At 53.2% G+C, this 20177-nt stretch overlaps 5 protein-coding genes and 1 non-coding gene across 6 annotated transcripts; 3 read left to right on the forward strand and 3 right to left on the reverse strand.

The window, feature by feature from the left end:
* Positions 1-483: 483 nt before the first annotated feature.
* On the forward strand, positions 484-2370 carry J4E79_003163 (uncharacterized protein; the record flags this gene model as incomplete). Its single annotated transcript, XM_049352059.1, has 2 exons — positions 484-1380; positions 1459-2370. The coding sequence occupies 2 exons, from the start codon at positions 484-486 to the stop codon at positions 2368-2370; spliced, it is 1809 nt and encodes a 602-aa protein (XP_049213530.1).
* A 955-nt stretch (positions 2371-3325) lies between these two features.
* J4E79_003164 (uncharacterized protein) lies at positions 3326-5295 on the forward strand (the record flags this gene model as incomplete). Its single annotated transcript, XM_049352060.1, has 2 exons — positions 3326-4736; positions 4838-5295. The coding sequence occupies 2 exons, from the start codon at positions 3326-3328 to the stop codon at positions 5293-5295; spliced, it is 1869 nt and encodes a 622-aa protein (XP_049213531.1).
* Positions 5296-5530: 235 nt separating this feature from the next.
* J4E79_003165 (uncharacterized protein) lies at positions 5531-8877 on the forward strand (the record flags this gene model as incomplete). Its single annotated transcript, XM_049352061.1, has 2 exons — positions 5531-8630; positions 8684-8877. 2 exons carry the CDS (start codon positions 5531-5533, stop codon positions 8875-8877), a joined length of 3294 nt encoding a protein of 1097 aa, XP_049213532.1.
* A 3016-nt stretch (positions 8878-11893) lies between these two features.
* Positions 11894-12353, reverse strand: RPS20 (40S ribosomal protein S20; the record flags this gene model as incomplete). The annotated part of the gene is made up of 3 exons (XM_049352062.1): positions 11894-11988; positions 12044-12245; positions 12300-12353. The coding sequence occupies 3 exons, from the start codon at positions 12351-12353 to the stop codon at positions 11894-11896; spliced, it is 351 nt and encodes a 116-aa protein (XP_049213533.1).
* Positions 12354-15050: 2697 nt separating this feature from the next.
* J4E79_003167 lies at positions 15051-15199 on the reverse strand. The gene has a single exon. It is a non-coding gene; the product is annotated as a tRNA-Asp (tRNA).
* Positions 15200-15904: 705 nt separating this feature from the next.
* On the reverse strand, positions 15905-20108 carry J4E79_003168 (uncharacterized protein; the record flags this gene model as incomplete). The annotated part of the gene is made up of 6 exons (XM_049352063.1): positions 15905-17409; positions 17533-17821; positions 18380-18492; positions 18543-19461; positions 19521-19787; positions 20088-20108. The coding sequence occupies 6 exons, from the start codon at positions 20106-20108 to the stop codon at positions 15905-15907; spliced, it is 3114 nt and encodes a 1037-aa protein (XP_049213534.1).
* Between the last annotated feature and the right edge of the window lie 69 nt (positions 20109-20177).

The following is a 20177-nucleotide window of genomic DNA, read 5'->3' on the forward strand; positions in this document are numbered from 1 at the left end:
ATGGTGGAGAGTAGCCATGGCTTCCCCGCCCTGCCTCTGGATACCAACCGTCTCGGGCACTAAGGCATCCGCCAGCCTGCTTGCGGGCAAGCCTCCTGCACTACCTGCAGACCTCCTGGCGACCAGAAACCCCCCGTCTCTGTGCCAGATCCCAGGCTGATCTGTGACCTGTGACCTGATGACTGACGAACCGAAGGGGTCCTTGAACCTTGGGACCGTGTCCAGTCTTCCTTCCGCCATCTCCGGCACCTTCAACATTTCCATCCCCTGCGGCGTAGACTCTGCACACACAATGCCATCCTGCACCATGCGTCTTTAAGAAGGCCCGACGACGATACACCCTCCAGCGCCCCGGCCTCGATAACCCAGTGTTTCGTGCTTATGCACAGCCCATATCCTTGAACTGCGAGTTTGGGCTTGCATTGGCTTTGGCTTCTGTAGCACCATAATCCGAGCTGGAGTAGCATCCACTCGCTACTCGCCATGGTTCCTTTTCGACGCTTATCGCAGAGGGGCCGTCGCAGCTTCGACAACCGCGACTCCTACGAATGGCAAGACGAGCGAGACAAACGCATCATGACGGCCACCTTCCCCATACACCCCCTCTCCTCGATGCAGGCGCCCTTTGAGGAGTCGATGCTCGACGCCACTGGCGAAACGGGGCACGTTCCCTTCGCGATTCCCAAGAAGAGCGTTAAGACGCGACAGCAAATGCTGTGCAGAGAGGAGAATGCCTCTGAGCCCTCGTGGAACTTCACATACAACTGCCACTGGAGGAGCAACGCAAAGGGCAAATTTCATCCCCTAACAAAGACGGTCGCGCAGATCATCTTTGGTGTCCACCTGCTGCATCAGCATCTGGAAAAGTCCGTCGCCGATGTCGCCGACATATTGCTCAAGCATGTCAATGAGCTCGACAGTTTCCTGCAGCGGGCGAATGAAGACCTCGAAAGCAGTATGAAGGACATGCTGTTCCGGCATAAATGTCTAAAGGTGCCCATGGAACACGTAAACGAATTCGATCGCCTCCTCGAAGACCGCTCATACCGCGCCCAACTCCTCGACGGCAACATCGTAATCGAACGCACGATTGGGCGCATGTCGCAACTGCTCAACGACTACCTGATCGACATCAACGTATTTCGCGAAGCCAACCAGGAGCTCGATCTATACCTAGGCGATGTGGGAGACGAATGGACATACCGCAATGAGGATATTGGGCGCATATATTCAGCCATGTGTGGCAACACCGGAGGCTGGTCGCAATTCTTGCAAAGCCTCGTAGCAAAGGCTGAAAGGCTGGGCGTTGTGCTCGTACAGGTCAGCAGCTATTGCAATGAGATCGAGAAGCGGTGTGGCGCTGCAAGTCGCCGAAGTTTGGTATGTTCGCTGCCAGAATCCGCTTCGAACCCGCTTCGTGGGCTATGTTCTCAGCTGGAGCTTCGCTAACAGCCCTAGATTGCGACACGTACATCTTCACGAAATTCGTCCAATTCGCGCGAGGCACGCCCATTTCGAAACTTTGCCAACAACAAACCTCTTCCAACCCCCCCACCCGAACGTCCACCATTCATGAGCGCATCGTCATCCGGTAGGGAGACGCCTGCCAGCTTTGGCACACCCCAGCGACATTCGACTTTACGAGCGAGGCCGCAGCAGCAACAGCATCAACAACAACAGCAGCAGCAGCCCGAGATCACAAACGCATCCGATTCCACCACAGAGACGCCCAAACGGAGCGAAGACTCGTCTTCTGCGTCTGCCGTTTCCAACACAGACGTCGATGTACGACGTCAGGCAAATCAGTCCGGGTACTACCGTGATGCCTGGCGCAACGAAGAGCAACGTGACGGAGCGACACCGCATGCAGAGTCTAGTCGCGCAACACATGTTCCGGGGCACCAGCATAAAGTGTCTTCGCCATCTAACCTATCTGCAGAGGAAAGCGCATCAGCAACGAAACGCATGTCGGCGAAACCACAAAACGGAGAATACAGTCCGCCTTTGACCGGCAAAGATTCGGCATATTGTTCTGTGTCGGGCGCCTCAGCCGTGTCACCGGGCTACGCATCGCCACGCTCCGTGTCCTCCATGTCCTCGCGACAAACTGCCCAATTTGGTCTTTTCCCTAGTCGAAACTTGAGTACGCCGAAAGGTTCCATGTCGAGTCGACTAGGTGCCAGCTCTCCTACGTTCAATCGTCCTGAGCAAACCCCCAAGGCTGCGGACATGCCAAGCCGACCACCAACCTCTCTGTCCACGTTCTCAGATGCTTCGAACAAGCGACTTTCCAAGCGAAGTAGCTTCTCATCTCTCAAACGGCTATTCACCAAGAAGAAATCTGGCGATATAGGTCCCATCGCCGAGTGATACCCTCTAGTTTGATCTTTGTTATCCCTTGTCCCGTCCTTGGTCCTCTTGTCTGGCGTTGCAAGGCTATATACCCCTTTGACTTTGCGTTTCTGTGTATTACGCAATCCAAATCTCATAGTCTTTGCCGTGGTTCTGCCCAGCGTTCTCGATGGCTTCCTGGGGCTTTCGCATGTATATATTTTCGCCCTGGTAGATGTAACGCGGTAACGAGCAACGTGTAATGTCTTTAACTTCGTGTGCGGACGTCGTCGCGGCAGAAGGCGCGGTCGTGCGGAGGACGTCGGTGATGCGGTGGTCTGGTGTGCTTGCTGGGGGCAGTTTCGGAGCGGGTTGCTGTTGGATGCTGCGCTATCCTGCGCATGGTGGGCAGCTGGGGTGCGAGAAGGAGAAGCAAAGAACTGCTGGCTTTTGGCTGCCGGTTTGGCGCCACGGGTGGTAGGCCCGCCGTAGGGGTAGGTGTGGGAAAGCTGTACGCACAAGTAGGTAGGGACCATTCTCATATGCATCTCTGCTACTGACCCTTTCTGTATCGTCTCTGTATTCCTTCTGTGTCTGATGTCTCTGCCTTCCTCTGCGAGATGCTGGCGGGGTAGGGGTAGCCTTTGCCGTAATGGACGTGAAGGAGGCGCGAGTCTCGCTATCAAAACAACGTCTCCGCCGAGCTCCCTCCGTCTCCTCTACCTTGCCCCCACCCACAACAGCACCACACTCGACAGCTTTCTCCTTTTGGCGGAGATGTTGGCGAGGGTTGTGTAAAGGTCACCCGCTTTTGTCTTTCTTGGATACTCGCCGCCTTGTGCAGTATCGCTTCTTCTTTTTGGTTATACCAATAACTACCACATCTTTTGGCAGCGCCGCAATCAGGAGAGCCACCACCGCAGCAGCTTCGCTCACGCCCTGCGTGCAACCTTTGCTTGCTCTCCTTGCAGCGACTTTCGCAGCCGACGGCAGTATGCCGCTCTTTGATCAGGATCCCAACGGCGGCGGCCGCAACTCGCGAGCCTCCAACGTCTCTGCCATGAGCCGAGCATCAGGTAAACCCGTATCGCGGGCACCCAGTGCAGACCTTCAACCTCTTAACCGCGGCGTCACGTCCATGCTCCGCACCGAGACCGAGATAGGCGACGTTAGCATCGGCCGTCCTAAGTTCGACGACTTGTCTGCCATGAGCAACGCACCACGTCCGCTGCGTTCGCGCGCGACCAGCAGGATGTCGCAAGTTTCTTCCACGTCCAACACTTCCAGTCGGGGCAGCAAGCAGCACTTCCGTTCCTACCCCTCCTCGTCTTCTGCACCGCGCCAGCCAATGCAACACCATGGGCCCGTGTATAATGCCGACACGCTGTCTCCAACGATGATGAACGCCACCGGATCATCGCCTTTCAACAACCGAAGAGACAACCGCGACAGGGACGCGCATCGCTCGCACTCGATGACGAATACCGTACAGCCCCCAGCGTACGGCCTCTCCAGCAACAGATCTATTCCCAGCTTGCGTTCTCGGCCAGCGTCCCGATCTTCGAACCCAAGCCCATACTATGCACACCCCGCCGGGGGTGGTTTCAGGCAGCCTGTTCCATACTCGCGATCGGTCCAGCCCGCCCCGAGCGACGACAGCGGAGTACACTTCCAAGGGCCGCAGACCTACGACAGTCAGCGACTGCCCTTTGCTGGCCAGGCACAAGGCTACGGCAACCCAGTATACCCAAATCATACGTATCGGCAGCAGCATGCTGGACAAGGACAAGACCAACGAGGCTTCCACACCCGACAGGGCCCCGGGCAGATGAGGACCAAGAATCCATCTTCTCGGTCTACGATGAGCCTTGAAGATCCTCCCGTGGAAGACGACGACTTTCCTCCCTACCACGCGGCTTTCGGACAACTCGTGTCTCGCAGGATGACAGGCAACTCCGCCCGCGAGCCTCGTTCAGAAGATCGAAGAGAGCGCAGGCGTCAGGATGAATATCAGCCACCTTTACCAGCCGACCACCGCCAACGGATCGCTGCTGAACAAGCTCGTCTCAAGAGGTCTGCGCCTGCTTCCATGTCCAGTTTTAACACAAACTTGCGTACCGAATCAGACCCGCCGTCGTCCGACATGGCTATGCCATCAACTCCGAAAGATGGTAGCTCCATGGAAGTGCACCGAAACCTCGATAGAAACAAGGTCTTCAAAGCCGCCAACCCGAACCGCCTTGTTATTCAGGAAGAGTATCCTCCAGTACCATACTACAACGCGAGTGACCAGCTCGGACCTGTGGCGTCTGCGGACCCAGGGACGGATGCTGATCCCGACGGCTTCATAGACCGAAAGATAATCATTGTCGAACAGTTTCGTCCGGCTGGGGCGGCATTGAAGAGTGATCCTTTTTTAGGACAAGAGGCACGACCAATGTCGATGGAGGTCGTGTCTCCCCACCTAGACAACATCGCATCCAATACCGTGAGAAATTGCGAGAAGACCTCGATTCCGATCTCGAACGCGAACGCGAAGCCGAGCGCAAAGCCCGGAAGCATTCGCGAAAGCGACATTGCGGAACTCCCAGCGTCCCCCGTAGCTCACCGCATCACAAGGAATTTGATCCTAAGAGGTCTGGAGGCTTCAACGACGGGCGATATCCAGTCTTCGATGGAGTTAGTAACCTCTTCGGGGCCATCTCCCTCGCTCCCGAGCAAGCCTCCATCTCCGTCAAGAAAGCCCCCCGTTCCAAGGTCTCCGACACAACCCTCAAGGCCAAAGTCTCCAACACTACAATCAAGGCCAAAGTCTCCGATACCACTATCAAGGCCAAAGTCCCCGACACCGCAATCACTGACGACGTCTCCGACACCGCAGTCGCCGACAAAGTCGCTGACAACACGGTCGCTGACACCAAGGTCGCTGACTCCGGGGCCTCTGCCGCTATCGAAGACCAATGAGGTCACCCATTCGTGTGATATACCTGTTAAGAAGTACTTTGTATCTGATATACCTCGTGGGGCCGTATTGCATTCGGCAGACCGCGGAGAAAACCGCCACAGTATCTTATCGCAGACTGGATCCAGCATCCTCGACTCGTCCACTCTTGAATTCGCGGTCCAGCATTCCATACCAACGGCCAATAGCGGTGGCTTCCAGAACGAGCCCGGTGTCAAAATTCATGCTACCACGAACATGTCTCTCAGTCCTGGTAATAGTACCGGCGATGGTATGTCGGATGTTCTTGCAGGATACCAGGGATCTGATTATAAGAACGAGACCGACGCTTTGGTACGAATCGAGACGGCCAACGAGAGCAGGTATGAGGAGCACACAGATGCTTCAACAGAAAATGACATGAAGCCGCTGCCTCTTGCCCTTCGATCCAGAAGTAGCCACGCACAAGGGTCGTCCGATGAGCTGTCCTTCAAGTCTTGTACCGATTTGCCAGATGTCTCTTCAGGCTTGATACCATCCGAGCCAGGGAAAGAAGACATCAAAGCGTCTTCCACATCCGCCATTGACTTTGCGCCGCAGCGAGATACGGTATCGAATGAAGCAGACACTCACTCTTTTGCGACTGGTGTGCACCCTATCCGTGCTAGTTTCGCAGCTCCGCCTCGACTCCAAACGTCCAACCTAGGAACGGTGGTCTTGAATCAGGGCAGGACGGTTGTGGAGGCACCCTTGTCCAAGCCCTCTTCTGCTATGCTTCGCAAACAGCCTCCTATACCGCGTCGAGAATCCAGCTTTTCTATCGTAGCGAGCAAATTGCGGACTAGCTCCAAGCAGAGCATGAAGCAAGGCTCGATATCGGTATCTGGTTCGTCATCCACGCTGGGCACTACGCACCAGGGGCCAGCGGTACCGCCCCGAGAGTCAAGCACTTCCAAGGAGGCCCAACGTGTGCACGCCGCAGTCTCGTTTTTGATGCGTCCACTACCGTTGCGCTTTGCCAGGTCTCGGAAGTATACTGACCAAGAGGAGCTACCGAAGTCAGATGAGACGGTCCCATCTGCTTCCAGTTCGAGTCAAGACACGGACGGCGTCATCAGTCTCAATGAGATGACCAGCTCACCGCCGCCCGCCATGGAGGTAAAGAAGACGCCGCAAGCACCGTCGACCAGGCCAAAAGGTGTACCTGTTGCGAAGACGCGAGCTATCAGCTTCGACACTCCGAAAGCTTGCAACCCATCCAAGATGCCCGGTAGTAGCCCGGCTCCTGTTGCGCAACCAATCGACAGCCCGGTTCCTGCGATTTTGGAGCCCTCCTCTGTGTACTCGATCCATGACACCTCCTCAGGCTCATGTGTAGACTCCGCGGATGGACTTCCGGTAGCCCAAGAGCCTGGCCATCGTGACAGCCAGACTACGACACACCTCGATTGGAATGGATATAGGCCTTCCTCCCACGGTGGTGGCCTCCAGCAGGTGTCGCTACGCCCTCTGAGCGGTGTTGGAAATGTTTTGAATTCTTTGGGATCGGGTCCTTTGTCCAACATCCAAGAGAATACTACGACGGACCTCAGATTATCCGGATATAGGTATCCTGGCCCTGCACGTTATCTGCCTGACCTGAAGGAGGAGTCGCATGAGGACTCGAGCCTCAACACGAGTGCCAGCAATCTGAAGAGCTCGAGTTACCGCTTTCCGTTCGGCGCGCCGTCGGGGGTCAGGGCTTCGGGAGAGGAACCGATCAACTTCTCGGGAAGGTCGTCTACAGCATCGCATCGTCGGAGTGCTGTTGGCAGCAACGTGGGTAGCGCGCTCGGACAGGCACACGGTTTGCCTTCGATGCGGTTTAGTCGGATGAATCTGTTCGATGGTCTGACCGAGGACCTTGGCCTTCGCTACTCAAGGTCAATGGAAGAGGTGCCCAATGCGTCGCAGAGGGTAAGCAGAGGTAGTCCGCGGCCTGCATCAGCCGGTGATGTCACGGACCTGCGCCTTTCTCTCGCCGAATTGAATGAAGCGGAGCGCTCAGGGTTGTCAATGCAGCCTACCGCCGTGTTGAACTTGTTCGCGATGCACCGTGCTCGTTCACCGGAGCTCATGGCAGAGATTGAGCGGCTGACTATACCTTCTGTCGGGGGGCTTACCCAGCGCCTCTCGGAGATCTTCCCGTCGTTGAGAGAATACTACAAGTGCGGTGAGCCAGCCGAGTTTCCGATTGAGGAGGAGATGGAGAAGCACGCATTGGAGGAGATCCATGAGATCCATCCGACGCAGAAGCGCTCGTCTGCTCGACTTCGCCCCATGCGTGGCGTCTCGCACATGGTTGTTATCGAGGACGATCTGTATGATGAGATCACAAGCAAGGAGAGGGGATGTGGCAGTCCAGGCCGCCCCGACGATGGAGTTGGTGTAAACGGCGCTAGCGAGGCAGACTCAAATACAGGCAGCTCCCCCAAGGACGACGACGCACCGAGCACACCAACACACAACAAGACGACTCCGCTCTCAGAGCTGCGAGTCCCATCACCAGCTGTTCTCCGTCCGCGCTCTCACACCGTCGGCCCTCAAGAGCTTCGCATCTCAGGGGAGTCCGCTCTTTCCGTAAGAAGGTCTCTGAGGTCGTTTGTTTCTACGCCCACAGTAACCGAGACGCGTCCCTGGAATTCAGACAAGAATTATCCCTGGGCGACGTCAACAAACCCCGCTATTGACATCTCCCTTCCTCGTCCAGCTGCTGCGAGACACTCTCCTCACCCAGGCCCTTCCCACCTCCGCAACAGACTCTCTGACGCGTCTACCACAAGCTCCTTCTCGACAGCGCAGACAGCCACAGCTTCCCCGTTCGGATCACCGGCCGATAGCACCGCACACGCGCGTCATCACCGCTTCAGCACCTTTGGCCGCAACAGCGACCAGCCACACGCAGTCGGTGAACGCTACCCCACCTCTGCCCTGTCACCTCCTACAGCCATCTTCCGCGACCACCTGTCAGCCTCTGACACTTCTGACGACGAGCACTACGACACCACACGCAAGACTAGGCTCTCACTCCGCAAGCGCTTTTCGTCAACTCGCAAAGCTACGCTTGACAGCCAATCAAACACTCGAGCTGGTCGAAGCAAGACCAACGCACAAGACCTCGCCTCGCCCGAGTCGACCAAGCAGTCAACCACCTCACTCCTCCAAGATCGTGCCGGTGAAGCTCAAGCTTTCACGTCATCTACCACCGCCAACCGCCATACCTTCCGTGACGCGGAGGGCATGAGAGCAGTTGACTACCGCAAACACCGCATCATCGACCGCCTCAAGACCTGGTGGCACAAGGGCTCGCACCTGATCCGTCAACTTTCAAACCGAAAACACTAAACTAGCACAAGTCTCTCGACTGTCTAGCCATCATGTCTGACACCCCTCCTCAACCCCTCTTCGCCCTCGGACCGAACAACACTTTCCGCTATATCGAGCGTCGCGTGTTCCCCTCGGTTCCTCCCGCAAACCCCCCTACCTCACCCCCTGCCCCCACCAACACCCCTGTCAACACCAACGGCAATGGCAACACCAACGGCAACGGCAATGGCACCGGTTAAGAGAATTTGGTAGTTCTTCATGGTTTCTCTTCACTTTTCACTCTTTTCATGATGCATGTACTATAATATGGGAAGGATTCACGGAGATATGACAAACGGTCATCAAAGTTCATAGCTAGCTAAGTAGCACACGATAGTAAAACTGGTTCTATAATTACAGGTTACTTTTGATATGTGATGTTTGTGAGGTCTTGGTAGTCACCTGGATACCTCAACGTCTTGATGTCTGTATATGGTGATGATGCTGAAGTCTGCAAACCTGTTTTTATCGTTGAGACTTACTATTGTATAACGATGCGACAGCCTCCTGGGTCTACTATGACACCCGCGATAGGCAGGTACACAGGGTGATGTGGGCCTCTGGGTCTCTCATGGCATCACGATAAACCAACACTCAAGACGTTGAAGTTTAACAGGCTACCACTTGAAAATTTCGCTGGAAGTCGAGAGTACGCTGTAGTCTGCAAAATGAAGTTGCTATAAGGAAATAAAAGCATGTGCAATGACTGGAATGTGGGCGCTACCCACGTTATGACGCACTTGCTGAACAAAGAATGTTTGCACGTGCGTCACGACAGAACGTTACACGGTGGCTCAAGCACAGCCATAGCACTATCCGTGCAAAGGCACAGCTTACTGATCGGTAAAGTCTACCGTTTACAAGTACCTACGTATCCTCCCGGCACCTATTCGCCGTTGACATTCGTGCAGCTCTTGGCGAGGTCTCTAGATACAAATCTTCCCCATTTGACACCATTATCCAGATTCTAAGCTCAGGGCGCGCATAAGGTTCGTAGAAGCTTCGAAGCTGTCATTGATTGTAGAACCCAGGTGACTCTGAAGCCAGCTGTGAACCTCAGCTGCCCAAGAGGACTCATGAGCCAGTCATGGTTACATGTTGGAGACCTTTGTGCAGTCGCTCGGAGCGTCTTGAAGCGGATGCTCATATAGTCATAACTTTATATGACAGCATGTCAGTGAAGACTCATAGATCAAAACTATAAATTCGGCGCCTTCTCTCCTGCTCCTCACACATCTCTACTTATCAGTCTATCACACTATCCACTCCAGTACCCAGTACCATATATACTTCTATCAAATTCCACCGCCCTTCAAGATGCAAGCACCCGACCAGTATCACAAAGAAGCGTGCTTAAAGCTCATGGACGAAATGGAGGACTGGTTCCCCGACAGTGCCCCTGATTGCTGCATCGCCAACAAAGTGACTAACGTTATCTCTTCCCGCGAACTTGAGATAGCCTTGTTAGCTATGTGGAAGCCAGCGGAACCTTCCCAGCAAGAAGTGTTCCAGGACGTGAACATGCGCAATAACGACCTCTACACTGCTCTGAGACGCCTAGCAAGTGAACTGGGCACAGACAGTGCCGCGAAGGATTGGAGACATAGAGTGGTCTTCTGGTTTGCCAAATGTGAGTCTGGGCTTACATATTCCAGACATGAGTCTAACGCATTTTGTTCCATTTAGTCGATTCAACCGCGCACGTTGCTGAGAATTTGGGATGGGATGATGCACCGGGCGGTACTGATTTCATTATGGTGAATGGTGTATGAAATACTGCCGGCGCGACTCCCAATAATTCAGGGTAAACTCCTAGAGTTACAAACTGTGTTATACAGTGGTGGTTGTTTGTCACAGGTAGTCGGCATGCGGACCTTAGGGCGGGGTGGATATTTGGTCGATCAGTGTTGCCGTTGATAGTTTGTTGCCAGCTATGAAAACATCAGCAGACTATCGGACTGTCTCCAGCTATCCTGCTCTCTCATCTTTTCCTTGTGCACTACACAATTGTTGTAACCAAACGAACCTTTGTCGTTTTTGTATTGTCCCCGAGCCGGCTTTGGGGATAAGTAGAGAAGCACATGTCGAGCTGTACGGCGAGAAGCGTTTTATCAAAGCTCAACTGCGATAGGTTCATCTATCCACAGGCTCACGTGAAGTCTATATATTGGGTCAACTGACCTCCAGTTCCTTGACGCACTCTATGGGAATGTTTGTCTACCTAGTCATGCGTTCACCGCACGCCGTGCTATCGTGAACTTACAGACGACTATATATCCCGCACTTGCTGTGTCCCACTTCTTACGTGTCTACCCAAGTTCAAGATGTCTGTGACCGACCATAACCTAAAAGAATCATGTCACAGTATTATGCGCGACTGGGACATATGGTTCTACGAAGGTTGCGACCCAGCTTTTGTAGAAGCCAGGCCCACCTATCTCGCATCTTCGGAAGACCGCCAGGTCGCCTTGCTAGCCATGTATAAGCCAGACGCCTTTCCTCAAGGCGACGGAGTACATGTAAACATGAGAAGTCCGAAGCTGAAGGACGCTTTAGATGACCTGGCAAGAGAGCATGGTTTAGTAGGTTGTTTAAGACATCCACGACACCAAATCGCGTTTTGGTTTAGCAGATGTGAGTCTAATATGTGCAATTTGAGCGCGAATGACCCAAGCAGAGCTCTAATATTTTTTGTTATCCATAGTGGCAGACTTCGAAGCGGGCGATAGGATGGGATGGGACGACTTACCACTCGGCGTTATTCTTCTTGATGGTCTAATTCTACTCGGCCCTCCTGAGAGTGCTGGCTTGTGAAAGGCACAGATGAAGGCTGGGATATCGTGGTTGAGCTAAAGAGTGGCGGGTACACGTTTTATACGTAAATGATTTGTAGAACATGCGGACGATGAGACTCTCATACGAGAAAGGCGTAACTCTTGTCGGTGGGCCCTTGTCAGTCGGCACATATTGATCGACCATACAAGCGTCTTCTGGCTCTCTAGCTCATGCTTTCTTTGCTATGTACAGTGCTCACTGTGACGGGTGTCATTTATAGCCCAGGGTAGCCTCTCACGGTTGAAATCACATCCCAATGCAACGCGCAATCATGTCTGAATCATTTCATTTCGTGTACGTCCAGCTTCGAGAGTTGTTTCATAGCCACACGTCTGTTCAGACCGTTGACACTCCTTTATAATCCTTGTGCGGACCAAGCCCTTATGCGGCGATGGTAACCTCAACCTCGACACCGGCCTCGATGTTGATGATGATCTGCTTGACAACCTCGGTGGGAGCGTGGAGGTCGATGAGGCCTAAGTCCGCAGTTAGCTGCTGTCCGACCGACTGTCTGGAGTGGTATGCACTTACGCTTGTGGATGCGCATCTCGTAGGTGTCCCAGGTCTTGGAACCCTCACCGCAAGGAGTCTTACGGGTGGTGATCTTCAAGTGCTTGGTGGGCAGACGGACGGGGCCCTTGACGCGGAGCTCCTTGTTCTTGGCACGGTCGATGAGCTCCTGGCAGACCTTCTCGAGGCTCTTGACGTTGCGGGAGGTGAGTGTGATGCGGATCTGAACGCGCAGTCAGTACACAGCCTCGTGCGCATCGAATACACGGCGACGTACCTTGTGGATCTTGGGGCCCTCGCCGAAGTCCTTCTCGCCCTTGTTGTAAGACATCTTGTCGGATTGGAGTGTGGTGTTGTTGTAGGTTCTGAGTTAGATTCCAGTCACGACCTGGATCCTTGATCGCGGTAATGTGATGACTGGGGTGGCGTTAGAATTTGCGACGGCGTTCGGAGTCGTTAAGTTCTTTGCGACGCGCATTTTCGATCTGTGGGCGATGCGCGCCAAGATTGCGGACGCTAGTGCCGTAACTGGTATCGCTCCCTTTTGATCGCTCGGCAGGCGGGCCCATGAGCCATCATGACTGCATGACTGCAGACAAACAACAGGAATTGAACCTTTTAAACACTTCTCGCGTTCCCTACACAGTGCATCGTCCCTCTGAGCTCGGCCCTGGATTTCGTCTTACAATATCACCAACAGAGATGTCGCTACCCCACTTCGCGCCGTTCCCAGACGCAAAAGTCAGAAAGAGCATACTGCCCGACGAATGGCAGTTGTACCTGGATTCGTGGGCTTCGCTAGCTGAGCTCTATCTGAGATTAGAGGACCAAAAGTTCTCGGAGGCGACCAAAGAGGAGAGCTCTCTCACGCAATTTCTCCTGTCTTTCTTTCATGAACTGGCCCTGGACGATGAGCTAGCAGCTAAAGTTGCGTCGTTACGAAAGAAGACTTTCTTTTTATTACACAGAATTCTTTCCAAAGAAGACATACCCACTACCTTACTTAGCTGGTCAACACTATCTGACATCTGTCATGCGTATCCCAAGAGCGAGCAGTTCCGTACGCTCTTGCAAGGGTCATGGAAGCGAAAGGGTGCGGCAATCGAGAAGTCGTTGCAGACAGCGAAAACGTCCCTAATCCGGAACTTGGAATCAAAGCGACCGGAAGAGGCCGAAAAGACCCTTGATCGGATCGCACCTCTTCTCAGAGCCTCGTCAGATGCCAGCATCTTCATGCTGACAGGGTCCGACTTCCTCGACTCTCTCCTTTCCGCATACCCACAAGTTCCTCAATCGATGCAGAAGAAGCTAGTTACGACTGCATACCTTGGTCTAACAGCCGCGCTAGAAGGTCCAAAACCGAATTATTCGCTGCTCTCTGATCATCTGTACAGCCTGAAGTCTAGTGAGGAGCAAGATCAGAAGAAGGAGCCTGGTAAGAAGACGTTGGTTGCTGATCTCGTCACCAACACACCGCTACTGGAAAAGATAAGAGAAAAGGCTACTACTCCGGAAGCAACAAGAGTAAAGAACACTGCAGCATCATTGAGCGCATTTCGGCAGTCTAGTCTAGCTCGGCCGAAAAGGTTGATTCGACGAAAGGTCGACAAAGGCAAAGCAGTAGCGGATCAAGATAGCTATGGGCACGGAGCATTCACCGGCGAGATACACGTTCACCGGATGAGTATGATTAGCCAGATCCAGGATCTCTTTCCAGACCTGGGTGCAGGCTTCATTGTTAAGTGCCTGGATGAGTACAACGACGACATCGAGCAGGTTACCGCACATCTTTTGGAAGAATCGTTACCGCCACACCTTATTGAGGCTGATCGGAGTGAGAAGCTGTAAGTGTTTCCCCTTGAGCTTGTGCCATCACAGCCTCAGTCAGACATACTAACGCATGCTAGGCCCACACCAGCGTCATCGTCACAGCCAATGCCACCACCTAGATCAAGCCAACACCTTCCAGAACGGCGCAACGTCTTTGATGACGACGAATTCGACAGACTTGCAGTTGACACTTCGCGATTCCACATTGGTCGCAGAGGTCAGGATTCGACTGCCGATAAGATCTTGTCCGACCGCAGCAAAGCACCCGCCAAATCAGCGATCATGGCAGCGCTGGCAGCCTTCGACTCGGATGACGACGAGCGGGATGATACGTACGATGCAGAAGACGTCGGCGCATCTGTCGACACTGCCGCGCACGGACCTGGCGAGGATGCCGACTTGGGTGACAAGAATGAAGAAGCCCTATTCCGCGCTTACACCATGACACCTGAGCTGTTCGGTCGTGAGTCGGAGACAAGGCGAGGTAAAGCTCGAACAGCCCTCAAGAGCGAGACTGGTATGACCGATGAAGCAATCGAAGGCTGGGCCATCATGATGGGGCGCAATCCTCGCGCACTGCGGCGGCTCGAAGCGAAGTTTTCCAATCTCCAGGGTCAGCAGCGAGAGCTTCAATCAACAGCATGGCGCGATAGCCCTGCAGGGTCTGGCGACGAAGCGAGTGGTGATGGGCAAGGAGGTCGCGGTGGAAGAGGAGGCGGCGGTAGAGGAAGAGGTAGAGGGCGCGGACGTGGTGGCCCAGGTGGTGGAAGAGGTGGTGCCAGCGTCGCAGGTCCTGCTGACGACAAAGGTACGCAAATATCACGACAACGCAAGGAAGCCAACAAGGGTTCAAGTGCGAACCATAATCGGAAGGCTCAACGAGGAAAGAAGATGGCCCGAGCAGGTTTCCCAGCAAGCTGAGCGGACATTCTGTTCACTCCGATTAGGAAACAATACTCTATTCTTGTCGTCTTCACTGCATTTGCATTCAGGTCGTACGTTTACAAGTCTTAGATAAGGCTGTAGCTGTACTCTCAATGCAAAAAGCGTAGTAGCATCACCATAACCTAACGATATCGGGATCAACCACCCTATCGCCCAACCCCGCATCTTTACCCAAAAAGTCACCCAAGCCACGCAACCCTATCCCCTATCATTCCATCCCCTCTCCCAAAAAAAAAGGCGCGTAGCTAAGAAGCTCTCCGACGGGGAATCGACTGTTTGCATGATTAGGTCAAAGCTGAAGACACTCCTGAATAGGTAGCACATACACCCCGGTCTCCCGCGCTTGTAAACACTTCGTGAACATTTGACAAGCGGAAATCATGACCACTAGACCATCGAAGATGTTGCTGTTACCGTCACATGACGTAAGCAGATGGATATGTGTGTTTGATGAGAGAAAGCTCAAATTATGCGTCTATATTTTCTGAAATCATGGTTTTGAGGGGGTTTTGGCTTGGGTAGCAAGTATCACGCGGCCAACACCAAGGGCCAGGATGCGGGGTAGGCTCGTGGTGCCATGTGGTGATGGCACCCGGGCTTACCGGATATCAGTCAGCCAGCCAGTCCGGGGATGCAGGGTCGTGGATGGGACTGGCATGGCTGGGAATTTCAGTTGGCTGAGGTGCGAAATTTCAAAAACGCGTACGCGACTGCGCGGCATGCTGGAATGCGACGCGACGACACCTGGGCACACAAACGTTCGGAAACCATAAAAAGCATCGTAGAGCTCAAGCGTGTTCTTTGACTTTTCTAACGCGAGAGGCAAACATTGGCCCCTTTAACCGCTTCTGTGTGTGCCAAAACGCTGATTCGCTTAGGTCTTTGGGCGTAGTTTGCGCCCAAGGGGCCTGCACAGTACTCCCTGAAGGTGTCCTCAGCAACTCCTCACCCATGCATTGCATCACATCGCATCACACGTTGGACTCATCAAATTAATGGTACCACCGTATATTCAGCGCATCTTTTGCGCGGTATGTTCATGAAGTCGTGATAACCGAGCACCTCTCTGCTGGAAGGCCGGTACAAGACGTAGCACTACGCCACTACTCAAAGTCGGCGCAAATACCCGTTGTTGTACTTCCACAACTGCTCCAAGCACACCGCGGCAGCAACGTACTTCCAGCTCCTCAACGTGCGGTAGTTCTCCCAACCATCCGTCTCCAGCGCGACCATGAAACACGCAATGGAGCGCGGCAACGCCTCCGAATCTGCATCGCCGTCCCAGTCTCCATCACCCATTACTATATTCTTGATCATGTCGCTGACATCGCGATTGAAACGTTCTTGAACCTCGAGGTTGGCCTCGCGGACGTAGCGAGATGGTGCACGATCTTTCTTGCCAAGGATGTTACCGCTAAACACCTCAAGCTCGGTAAGACGCGAGCCTCGAGACGGACGATGTGTGTCCATAATTTCGAACATGTTCTCTTCGTACGCTTCACGGAGTTGTTCGGCGAAATCCCAATGGTGTTCCCATTGTACTCCACGGGTCTCTCGGATGACATACCGCTTGAGCTTCTGTACCAACGTTTCATCACCCCGGCGATGGTGAGATGTTCGGTAGGCGTTCTTCATCTTATCGAAGAACGTTTTTTCGTCGATACGTCGATACAGAAGTCCTAGGATCTTTGTGCTTGTGTAATATGAACTTCTTGGTTTCTCAGCGTTCAGCACACTCACCTCGTCGAAGTCGTCGCCCTCGAGCTCTTCGAGCTCAGCTGCGCCCAATTCGTTGACGATAAGGTTCGATCCTGGAGCCATGAAATCGGGGCGGATGTGATCACCACCTGGAGGTATCTGAGCCATGCTGGCAGGAATTCCGGATTTGCCAAAGTCGACGGCGTCGGATGCGAGCTTGGCAAGAAGCAGGCAATCTCGATCCAGAGTGCCAGCAGGAGCCTTATCAGCGCGGATCTTGTGCTTGTTCGAAATTTGTCCCAATCGATCCATGTTCATGTATTCGATAAAGAAGTCAACGATATCGTCGGCAGTTACCGGCCGCCCCAAATCCTTTGCCGGTGTGGAAGGGTAGTCGGCGGGTTGATAAACGCCTCTCGGGATCAATCGAGTGTCGTGGATGATGTGGAAAAGGTCTCCGTCGAGATCACCGCCACTTAGCTTCGAGGGTAGATCCCGCGGACCTTGCTGTGAGAATACGACGCAGTTGTGCAGTGCCCTGAGCGGCGAACCTTCTGGAACGTCGACTGCTTTGACGACCTGAATATCGCCTGGGTGTAGCGCAGGGGCTCTTGTGATGACTATTCGCTCGCCAACGAGTATGGTTCTCTTCAATTTGTCGTTCGTATCATAATCTTGTAGCGGAATGTAGACCTCGCCCTCGTTCAGAACATTCCATTCGTCCATGATGCCATAAAGGAGGTAGCCGTTCTTGATTGGAATACGCGCGCGATATTTGATATCCCTCAGGCTTGACATAGCTGCCACTTCCACGATGTCGGTGAGGAAGCTGTCCGCGTGGAATGATAGACCCATCTCATTCATTCGCCGAAACAGTGACGGGACTCTCGCAAGATCACCCGAGTGGGAGTATTCTAGCAGGCTTGTTAGCACATATGACCCTACGTTCGGGAAACAGTTCATGGCGATGCCGCCGGGTATGAGGAACCAAACATCCTTTCAGGCCGCACAGCATGTGCCAGAAAATCGGAACTTACCGAGAAGGCTGGCTGCATTCAGAGGATGCTCCGTCATGAGTTTCAGTTCTGTGACAGCTTCATCCTGGACCGCCATGAAGTTTTCCACAGGTATACGTAAATCCTCAAGGATCTTGATGAACTGGTGGTTCAGATACACTCTGAGAGGCTTGTAGGCAGCTCCACAGATTTCCAAATCCCTCCACTCTTCTTTGGCGACGTATTTGGTCATACTCTTTCGGGCGTGCAGTTGCTCACCTTGCAATGTCGTATCTAGTGATAGTACGCCCTTCGCACCTCTGAACCGGATCTGTAGCACCGTCGGCCTGAGTGCTCTACGGTCCGGCTGGAAGGCGTTCCAAACTTTTTGAAAGAGGCTCAATGACAAGGTTCCGCAGCCGTCACTGAATGTGCGGCCGTTTCTCGTGACGTCGTCCTTCATTTCGTTTACATAGGCGGTTTTCGGGATCGGCACCGAGAATGTTGTATCTAGATGTCGATGTACAACGTCAGCACACATCTCACATACATTTTGTGCCGGATTGAACTCTACCGGAGAACGCCTGCCCTATCCTCGCCGCGCATTTTGCAGCGCAACGAATCTGGGAAAAGTCACCCAAATCGCGAATGCTTGATGAAGTCAGTATATGTCCCACACGCAAATCGTACGTACTTACACATCTCTTGCACAGACGACAATACCATCTTTCTTGAAAGGAGCCATAAACCAAGCTTCATGAGTACGGAGTGACGCATGTGAAAAGCCGAGAAATTGAAATGTATGTCCGGCGACCGTAATACCGGTTCGAAGCACGCCTCGAAAGCGTTCGTAGACTCTCTCTTGCGATGCCCGTGGGTCATGGAATACCGGTAGCTCGTCCTCGTCTGCGAAGAACACGCGCATGAAGAACTGGGTGTGGGTGTTGTACTTCCTCAATATACGATTGGAGACGACCCAGTCAGGGCCGCGTAGCAGGATACCTAAAATGTGGCTTTAGTTGTGCAAATTGGAGTATTGGAAGTCTACATACCGGTAGGCGTGACCGTGGCCTTGTACGTTAAGGCGAGGTGATTTTGCTTCTTCTGTTTGACGTCCCAAGTCCGGGAAAGTTCCTCAAGACGTTCACAACATTCGATGCTTTCATCAAGAATGCGCTTAATAGTATTGATCATGAAGCTTTTCGCTTCAACAGCTGGTGCGGGTGTCGGTATTCGCTTTCCTCGGCGACTGATTGCGTTTACAGTAAGATCTGTCGCCTTAACCCCCGGTGTAGGCGTCGGTATCCGCTTCCCAAGGAGACGCACTGCGTTTGCGGTGAGTTCTGCACCATGCTTCTCAACAGCGTTTTGTACTACTGGTATCAATTCCTTCATTTTCCACGGGGCAATTGTACCCTCTAGCATGAGCGCTGTCAATTGGTAACGGATATTGAACGTGAAGGTCTGCGGAAAGGATGGTCCGTAGTCGCTAAGCATCGTGTTGACGACCGCATACTCGTGTTCAATACTGCCCGTCAAAGCGGTGGGCTCCATGGTCTTCAACCACTTTGTGTTAGGTCCCGCGAAGAAGGGCTTAACAAAGGTCCAAGCGAGATCAACGCTTCGGGTGTCGAAGAAGGCGATCTTGTAGACCATGCACAAAGCGGAGTTCATGTTGTGGGAGTTACTCAACTTGCATAGTCTCTGTAGCCGAAGAACTGATTTTGGCGGCTTGATGCCGAGTCTCGACAATGCGGCAGAGATGTCGTTCGGTGCTTGCTCACCGGCATACAAGTGTAGGTCATTGGTCGACTGAATGTCGTAGAACTTCGGTGGAGACTTGAGGGTGAATGTTATCGTTCCGTGTTGGCCGTTGCCGCGAGACGGAATAATGTGCTCTATGGTAGCATAATCAATATCAATTCTGCAATGCCAGTTGAAGGCTTCGGCGGTTTCTGCCCGGAGGTAAATCTGTGTGGGTAAGCAGCCGTACTAACATTGACATGTTCGATGTAGAAGGATATACCTACCACTAAAGCATTCTTGCCGAACGTAATGTAACCTTGCCTTTTGTCCTTGAGCTTCTGATCAAAGACGAGCTTGCCAAGGTGATCGTAATCCCAAACGCCTGTCATCAGGGTACGAAAAGACAACGTCGACCCTCCCGGACGCTGAAGTTTCGCGATAGGCGCCGGACTTTTGAATCTTTTGGCCTCTTCTATCTCTTGCTTCTCTCTGAGTGACTTGAGTTGGAGCGGATCTTCCCGACGCTTGTTGCTCTGGCGAAAGTCGAGCGGCTGATTCCCAAAATAAAGAGGTTGCAGCGCCTGGCGTCGGCCCTGACTACCGCGTATATCCAGAAATCGATTCCCACTGCTAACGCTCGGTACAGTGAGAATGGCGAAATCATTATGTTGACTGGAAAACTTTCGAACGTCGAATGCGAACACGTCAACGCTGTGGAGAGCGTCCTGAAGGGTGTAACGTAGGAGGACGTGATTGGCGTCTTTGGGAACCTAATGTTACGGCATCTGGTTAGCGACTGCTTTCCTATTCGCGCCCAGCGGTTACTAGCTCAGGTATTGCTGTGAGCTTACTTTCGGAATATAGATGTCCATCTTGAACGACGGTGTTACCTCGAAAGGCTGGCTCACCAGACGTGTGAGTGATAAGCTTTATTGGCACTC

This window comes from Alternaria viburni (assembly GCF_023758015.1).
Source record: "Alternaria viburni strain BMP 2772 chromosome Unknown scaffold_5, whole genome shotgun sequence".
Classification (NCBI taxonomy): Eukaryota; Fungi; Ascomycota; class Dothideomycetes; order Pleosporales; family Pleosporaceae; genus Alternaria; species Alternaria viburni.